A 9,639-nucleotide genomic window follows, 5' to 3' on the forward strand; every position below is an offset into this window, starting at 1 on the left:
GGTATTCATCATATTCATAATAATTATATCGATATTAAGAATAAAATAATAATTATAATAATTATATTAATAATATTAATATACTAATAATAATTTTCAATTGAGTATATTCATTTATAATTTTTTGATTCATCATTTTTATAAACGCTGCAAACAAAACCGATCAGCTACTCTATTGGCAACGCACACACACACACACATTTATTCAAAACATATCTTCTTTCTCGCTCGTAGCCACTTACTCACTCACTATTAGTTATATGTGTCAACGCTTGCTCGGTCTGAGCGTTCGCTTGTTCTGAGCGTTCGCTTGCTCCGAGCGTTCGCTCGCTCCGAGCGTTACATGGCCGACAAACTATTTTTTTTTTCACTACCCTGCGTAAAGAAGTTTCACTTCAAAAAATTGTCAAGTTCACTTTTATTATCCAATGCATTTTCGATCAACGCTTGTTACATAGTTATATTAGGGGTTTTCTTTCACGGCGGACGGCTGCCAGAAATACGGCCTCCATTGCTCGCCGTCACTACTCTTATATATGTGTGAGTGTTACAGTGGCGCATAGTGACGTGAGCGAAAGTGGTATTTCTGGCGGTCGTCCGCCGCGAAAGAAACTAAGAAAGCCTCTAAAAATAATAATCCGTAGCAAGAAGCCAGCCACGTAGATTGTTTTCATACTTCATCTTGTTTAAAAAAGAAAGATGTAGTGTTGTGCCCTAGTGTATAAGGCAATAGAAAATCATATAAATAAATCAATAAAATAATAAAAAAAGCAATATTGTGCACAGAGCTTATATTAAAACACTAAGAATAAATAAATTCCGCTTGGATAAATTTGTGGTTGAGCAAAATGGAAGCAGCCGACTCATCAACGGACGACAGTCTTTATCCAATTGAGTTTTGATTGATAAATTATAAAATGAAAATTTACAAGTAAGTACAATCATTATTATTTTTCAAATATTACCAAAGTTTTTTTTAGTTTAAAGTTTAAAAAAAAATAACAACTCGATCTTAGTCAGCAAGTGTTTGTAACAATGAGGTTACAACTGCGGCGGTTTTTTTTAATTATAATTTCATCATCAGTTGACCGACTATTTGTTTTGAATGTAAATATGATAGCCAATTTATTTTATTTCAATTAATGAATATATTTTTATTTTATAGCTGCGATTGAATTCAATCAAAAAACTTCCAACGATTGCCTTGGCACTTAGTGCTGAACATACTCGTAGTGAGTTGATGCATTTTGTTCCATTGGTACAACGTTTGGCATCTGGTGATTGGTTTACGTCAAGAACATCGACATGTGGTTAATTAAGTGTATGTTATCCACGTGTAAGTACAGCAACAAAAGCTGAATTAAGAAATCATTTTTGTAATTTATGTCAACATGATACACCAATGGGGCGACGTTCAGCATCATCGAAGTTGGGAGAATTTGCAAAAGTTGTTGAAATTGAATATTTAAAATCTGATTTAATTCCAATGTTTGTTATACTTGCCCAAGATGAACAAGATTCTGTTTGTTTATAAGCTGTTGATGCATGTGTATTGCAACATTATTACAACAAGAAGATGTTGAACATTTTGTTATGCCAAAATTACGTCAATGTGATACTGATTTATCATGGCATGTACGTTATATGGTTGATGATAAATTTACAGATTTTCAAAAAGCAGTTGGTCCTGAAATAACTAAAACTGATCTTGTACCAGAATTTCAAGTTTTATTAAAAGATGATAAAGCTAAAGTTAGAGCAGCAGCAACTTATGAAGACAATAAGTTTTCAACAAGATAGCGAAGTGGTTCTACGACCATGCCACGAATACAATCAAAGCCTAGAACAGCAAACAAAATTGAAGGTCTAATTACTCCTAAAATACGCTTTCCAATATCGTGAGCATTTTCACTATTTTTCTATTAAATACTTTGTTTATGTTTTCATTTTCTGCTATGTATGTGTAGGCTCTTATGCCATAACTCAAAGATATGTTTCTATGTAAGAAAGAATAAAAGAAATACGTTATTTTACGTAATTTAGTGAGTTTGTTTTCAGTTCAATTATGGCTTTTGATTGCTCTGTTAAGTAACCGGAAATAAACCCATTTTGGTGAGTTCAATTATGGTTTTGGTTCATTTCTCTTAAATCGAAACTCTACTTGAACTGTAATTGAATGGTTCTTTTATGGTTGCAAAATTTTTTGCCGATAACCGAAAATGAACCTTTTTTAGTGGGTTCAATAACGGTTCATTCATGGTTTTGGTTCATTTATCTTAAATTCAAACTCTATTTGAAGGGTTATTAAACGGTTCTTTTATGGTTGCAAAATTTCTTGCCGATAACCGAAAACGAACCTTTTTTAGTGGGTTCAATAACGGTTCATTTATGGTTTTTGGTTTCATTTGCGCAACTTGCAACTCTCAACGAACCGTTATTTAACGGTTATTACATGGTTGCACTGTTCCGTTAGGGAAAGATAAATAGTCTATCTATCAACAATTTAGTTTCTTTTGGAAAATGCAATCGATATTCTAAATTCTTTACTTTAAGGGAATTTAACAGAACATCCGACGTCGGCCCGACTGGAATCCCGACTTTTCTCCGACTTAATAAGTCGGGACACTCAGTCGGCCGACAGTCGGGCCGACGGAAGTTTTCTACCTGGGTATATATATCAATATATATCGATGTACATATTGTAACGAAATTTATTATTTCGTGGGTTCTCGAAATAAATAATCATCAGAATAGACATGGATTATTTATTTGTTAACGTTTACGTATTAATAACCAATGGGAGTTGGTTATTAATAAATAAAGGATCACTAGTGCGAGGCACTGTGTAGGGTCAAGACTATTATACATGACATCAATGGGGCGCCTATTCGATGTTTATAAGATGTCTTGACACGTAAACCTTATCGCGGCGATGGCTCCACTCCTCCGTCGAAGAGACGAACTCACCGAAGGCTGCGTACGAAGCCCGATCGTAAACCTATCGAACTGCGGGCTAGGAAAGCGTGCTGCGCATGTCCGGGGGCGATAGGTAGGAGAGTGCTACTGAGTGGGGTTAAAGCTCACAGCAGCTAAGCACTGAACGTCGTCGTTAGACGACACAACTTGTCTGGCTCTCGAACTGATCACTTCTCTTCTCTTGACTGGCTCTCTTGGTTCACTACTGGTTCTCTCGACATCGTTTGGATCTCTCGTAAAGGTTCCCTAGGTATCAGACGTTAAGTCCTGGTGAAACTCTGTCCGAATTTCCAATGACGGACTAATACTAATGATCACGCTATATGGTTCTCTTATTATAATAATAATTATTATTATATTCATCGCACATAAATGTGTATGTGTGAGTTCACGAATGGATCGCTGTAAATAATAACAATAATAATAATATTGAGATATATTATTATTGCAATGGCAACGTATGTGTAAGACCTGGTCACGGATGGATCGCTGTATGGTTCCCTATACAAAATACATATCTCACATGTAGACTATTTGCTCCCACACTTACGATACTTGTGACGTAGGTATTTTACTATAGTATAGTCGCAATGTAATATAGGCGTATGTAATACACTATACTTGGTTCACGATAGTTCCCCCAGGTTTGGTTACGTATTTCATAATCCAATCAGGTGGACCGCGCCCCTCTACCATTTCTAAGACTGAGTTAGGCTCCCGAATTAGTTCTCGTGACTCCCACGGTTGTTGGCTTCCGAGATAACCCCCCGGTGATTTTGAGGAGGATGGTGAGAAATCCTCGTTGCTAACCTTGGCCGATAGTTCTCGCCGCGCAGGTCAGAAAATCGGTTACAATATATATCCAGCAGATATATTTTAAATATATTTTGTGGATTGTACATAATTATGTATGTTAACAAACATAATAACATATAAATAATGCTTTAAAACATATCAAAAAATTGAAAAAATAATAATAATCATTTTATTGTCGAATATATTTTACAAATACATACGAAATATCTAGGTTTATAACTGGTTGCAACCACTTATGAACATTCTTTAAATTTATTCGCCTCGCAGTTTATTTTTATCATTGAATACGCGTATATATAGCCGATTTACAAAACATCAAATAATAAAAATTAATTTTTTTTTATAATTACTTCATCCGTTTCAGATCAGGAATTCTGTTCGATTCCTGATCAGGTATCCTGGTCAGGTTTCCTGATCCGATTCTGATCAGAATCCTAAAAAAAAGCGTTACATTCTGATCCGTTCCTGAACAGGATTCCTGGTTATATTCTAGTCAGGAATCCTGATCCATTCCTGTTCAGGTATCCTAACTCTAACCCTACAATCTGGCCAGGTTTCCTGATCCGGTTCTGATCAGAAATCTAAGAAAGAGCGTTACATTCTGATCCGTTCCTGAACAGGATTCCTGATCCGGTTCTGATCAGAACCTTAATTAAATTTCCACTCGGAATTAGGCTCAATTTATGTGTCTCAAAAAACTCTATCGCCCGCTTTGCAAAATTCTTTTCCATTTATAATAGTTTTTGAGAAAAAAAGAAAAAAACTATAAAATTAAAAAAAAAAATTCGGATATTTAATTTTTTTGCTCGAAAACTGTTATTGAGAGAAAAAAAAATCCGTAATGCCGTCACTAGATTTTTTTTAGGCGCATAATTTGAGCCTAATACGAACTCCCTAGGGATATCTTGATTATAACAAAAGTTATGGCTCGCCGAAAAAAAAATAAAAAAAACGGACCAAAAAATGTCATCATAGAGTTGAAATAAAATGTTTATAAGGCTCTAAAAAAAGCTTTGAAAAACTCTATTGCCTTTCTTTCAAGTATGAATAATGTTTTCGTTAATTAACGGTTAAAATATGTCTAAACAATAAAAATAACAATGGCCCTAGCCGGAGTATTGAAAATTTTTAATTTTCAACGGGTAACGCTGGCCACATGCCCCAACAAATGTTACCAGGTCTTTTTTTTTTATTCAAATATTGAAGAGATAGCTACTAAATTAAAATCAAATTTATTTCCATTATAATTTGTATTAATTTTATTTATATTTTTCTGGCTGTAACATGTCAGATTACGAGGCTGTAATTAGTTGAATATTCAATAATATTGAAAGCTTAAGTCATCTAAGGTTGATATATCGGGAAAATATTAGAAGATATCATCCCGACAAAAATCCTAAAGATAAAAGAACAACTGAAAAAACTCAGTATTTCATGAATATATAATAAAAAGTATACATAGAATAGTAATAGAAGTGTTTGGCTGACTAATTGTTCAATAAATAAATATTTATATAAAATTATATTCTGTGTTGAGTTTTTAAATTAGAATTTCATTTACATAGAACCTTAATATTATAACTAATGAATAAATTTAAAAATTTCTATCATAATTTTTAATGACTGAATGAACATAATAGTTCACTCAGAATGAGAGCGGAAAAGACAACTAGTCAAAAATATATTAATGCAACGAGAGATCTTTCAATTACTATTTATTAGAATTACTAAAGAAGTTTCACTTCCCTGTGCGTACAATAACACACATCTTTTTTTTTTATTTAAAATCATTTTTGCAAACCGTAGTTCAAAAGCACCTTGCAACTTGATATTTTGTATCCGTTGAGTTTGGTAAATTGTTAATAATAAAATGTTTAAACAAATGTTTAAACAAATGATAAATGCTGACTACCATGGGAACTCTCAAACATGATTGGTCAAGATGTTCCCACTTTTAATCATCCCTACTTTGTAATTTAATTTTTATGGGAATTATTATTTTAATAAATTAAGAAGCTTCACTCTTGCGACAACTTTCGTTCCATTCAAATCATAAATTAAATCAAATAAATTTTAATAAATCAAACTAAACGAAATAATAAAATCAAATTAAAAATTGTTTTTTTTTATAAGATATAAAATCAATTAAATATTTTAATAATTAATAAAATAAATTAATACCAGTGGAGTTAAAACTCAAAACATCTGCTATCGACAAATTATTATTTCCTAAATTATTTAACCTTTTCTACTCCTATACAAAAATTATAAAATCCTAGTCGAAATTATCAACTTCATCAGGCGACCATCCGGATTGACACGCTCTCTACAATTTAATTTTGGATAAACTGCAGCAACAGGGTAGAATCTACATAATTAGACATTCCCTCTTAACTCGTTATCCAGTAGGGAATAACAAAACAAGAGGATTTTATTAAAATACGTTAAATATCAGGCTCATTAGTTTGTATAATTGTCAAATTATTATATTATTAATTTTCTTGTTGAACGTTCTTTCTTTTTTTTGATATTTCATAGTTAATTCAAATTAATTAGCCTGGTACGTAACAGTATTCAACTATTAGGGAAGGGGGGGGAGGTTAATGGACAAAATGAATTGTCCTGATTTGGCGTTCGGTGCATATGGTAACCCTACACGTAGCAAAAAGTTTTATAAACATTTCTATAAAACGTTTTTATGAAAATTTTTATACAAATTTTTATACAAATTCTTATATAGACCCAGGTAGAAATCGTTTGTCAATTTGACGTCAATTTGAAGTCATTTTTTGACTTTAGACGTCAATTTGAGGTCAAAATTTAATGGTTTTTAATAAAAAATTGACTTTCTGTTAGATGGCGTGACTATCGACGCAATGAAGGAAAGTGGTTCTCAATTTCGTTAAATAGTTAATACTAGTATATTTATATTGTTTATAAATATAATAATATTATTATTTATCAAGAAGTTGAGGTTAAAATAAAATATTTATACGATTTCATTAAATTCATTTCTTCTCGCGAAATTTAAATAAAAATTAAATAAAAATGTATAAGACTAGAATCGATGACAATGATGATTCTGATGGTGACAGTAGAGATTCAAGTGATGACAGTGGAGATTCAAGTGATGTTAATGATTCTGGCGATGACAATGTTGATAGACATGGTGACAATGATGATTCAGGTAACGTTAATGATTCTGGTGATGACAATGTTGATAGACATAGTGACAGTGATGATTCAAGTTATGATAATGTTGATGGACATGGTGACAATGATGATTCAGGTGATGTTAATGATTCTGGTGATGACAATGTTGAAATAAAATACATGTAAATTAATTTTTTAAAAATAAAAATGTCCAAGAAAAAGCAGTATCTAAGGAAAAGATGTAGCTAAGGAATTGAGGTTGCCAAAGAATTATGTCTCAAGGAAATAATTCCTTAGTCACATTAATTCCTTAGCTACTGCTTTTTCTTGGACATTTTTTATTTATTTTATAAATAAAATACACGTAAATTAATTTTTTGAAAATACAAATGTCCAAGAAAAAGCAGTAGCTAAGGAAAAGATGTAGCTAAGGAATTAATGTGACTAAGGAATTATTTCCTTGAAACATAACTCTTTGGCAACCTCAATTCCTTAGCTACATCTTTTCCTTAGCTACTGCTTTTTCTTGGACATTTGTATTTTTAAAAAATTAATTTTTATGTATTTTATTTATAAAATAAATAAAAAATGTCCAAGGAAAAGCAGTAGCTAAGGAAAAGATGTAGCTAAGGAATTGAGGTTGCCAAAGAATTATGTTTCAAGGAAATAATTCCTTAGTCACATTAATTCCTTAGCTACTGCTTTTTCTTGGACATTTTTTATTCATTTTATAAATAAAATACATGTGAATTAATTTTTTAAAAATACAAATGTCCAAGGAAAAGCAGTAGCTAAGGAAAAGATGTAGCTAAGGAATTAATGTGACTAAAAAATTATTTCCTTGAAACATAATTTTTTGGCAACATTAATTCCTTAGCCACATTAATTCCTTAGCTACTGCTTTTCCTTGGACATTTTTTATTTATTTTATAAATAAAATACATGTAAATTTATTTTTCAAAAATACAAATGTCCAAGGAAAAGCAGTAGCTAAGGAAAAGATGTAGCTAAGGAATTAATGTGACTAAGGAATTATTTCCTTGAAACATAATTCTTTGGCAACCTCAATTCCTTAGCTACATTAATTCCTTAGCTACTGCTTTTCCTTGGACATTTTTTATTAATTTTATAAATGAAAAACATGTAAATTTATTTTTCGAAAATACAAATGTCCAAGGAAAAGCAGTAGCTAAGGAAAAGATGTAGCTAAGGAATTGAGGCTGCCAAAGAATTATGTTTCAAGGAAATAATTCTTTAAATACATTACCTTCAGGCTGCTGCTTTCCCTTGACATTTTTATTTTCCTTTGGTAAATAGTAATACATGTAAATTATTTATTTTTCAAAATACAAATGTCCAAGGAAAAGCAGTAGCTAAGGAAAAGTTGTAGCTAAGGAATTGAGGCTACCAAAGAATTATATTTCAATGAAATAATTCCTTAGTCACATTAATTCCTTAGCTACATCTTTTCCTTAGCTACTGCTTTTCCTTGGACATTTGTATTTTTGAAAAATAAATTTACATGTATTTTATTTATAAAATAAATAAAAAATGTCTAAGGAAAAGATGTAGCTAAGGAATTAATGTGACTAAGGAATTATTTCCTTAAAACATAATACTTTGGCAGCCTGAATTCCTTAGCTACATCTTTTCCTTAGCTACTGCTTTTCCTTGGACATTTGTATTTTTAATAAATAAATTTGCATGTATTTTATTTATAAAATAAATAGCTAAGGAAAAGATGTAGCTAAGGAATTAATGTGACTAAGGAATTATTTCCTTGAAACGAAATTCTTTGGCAACCTCAATTCCTTAGCTACATTAATTCCTTAGCTACTGCTTTTCCTTGGACATTTTTTATTTATTTTATAAATAAAATACATGTAAATTTATTTTTTAAAAATACAAATGTCCAAGGAAAAGCAGTAGCTAAGGAAAAGATGTAGCTAAGGAATTAATGTGACTAAGGAATTATTTCCTTGAAACATAATTTCTTGGCTACATCAATTCCTTAGCTATTGCTTTTCCTTGGACATTTTTTATTTATTTTATAAATAAAATACATGTAAATTTATTTTTTAAAAATTCAAATGTCCAAGGAAAAGCAGTAACTAAGGAAAAGATGTAGCTAAGGAATTAATGTGACTAAGAAATTATTTCCTTGAAACATAATTTCTTGGCAACATTAAATTCCTTAGCCACATTAATTCCTTAGCTACTGCTTTTCGTTGGACATTTTCTATTTATTTTATAAATAAAATACATGTAAACTTATTTTTTAAAAATACAAATGTCCAAGGAAAAGCAGTAGCTAAGGAAAAGATGTAGCTAAGGAATTAATGTGACTAAGAAATTATTTCCTTGAAACATAATTTCTTGGCAACATTAATTCTTTTGCCACTGCTTTTCCTTGGACATTTTTTATTTATTTTATAAATAAAATACGTGTAAATTTATTTTTTAAAAATACAAATGTCCAAGAAAAAGCAGTAGCTAAGGAAAAGATGTAGCTAAGGAATTGAGGTTGCCGAAGAATTATGTTTCAAGGAAATAATTCCATAGTCAAATTAATTTCTCAGCTGCTAACTTTTTGACATTTTTATTATTTATAAATAATATATAATTTATTTTAAAATACAAATAACTAAAGTAGTTATAGGAGTTGTAGCTAAGTAATTGAGGCTACCAAAGAAT

The 9,639-nt window shown here is 30.9% G+C and overlaps 1 protein-coding gene and 1 pseudogene across 1 annotated transcript; both read left to right on the plus strand.

The window, feature by feature from the left end:
• Positions 1–603: 603 nt before the first annotated feature.
• LOC122859583 lies at positions 604–3,179 on the plus strand (annotated as a pseudogene).
• A 3,661-nt stretch (positions 3,180–6,840) lies between these two features.
• Positions 6,841–7,131, plus strand: LOC122859893 (secreted acidic protein 1A-like). The gene has a single exon (XM_044163575.1). It carries the CDS (start codon positions 6,841–6,843, stop codon positions 7,129–7,131), a length of 291 nt encoding a protein of 96 aa, XP_044019510.1.
• Positions 7,132–9,639: the final 2,508 nt, after the last annotated feature.

This window comes from Aphidius gifuensis, linkage group LG6 (assembly GCF_014905175.1).
Source record: "Aphidius gifuensis isolate YNYX2018 linkage group LG6, ASM1490517v1, whole genome shotgun sequence".
NCBI classification, from domain to species: Eukaryota; Metazoa; Arthropoda; class Insecta; order Hymenoptera; family Braconidae; genus Aphidius; species Aphidius gifuensis.

What these genes read in the sequence shown, in the direction of transcription:
- LOC122859893 (XM_044163575.1), top strand. Translation starts at nt 6,841, where the DNA reads ATGTATAAGACTAGAATCGATGACAATGATGATTCTGATGGTGACAGT.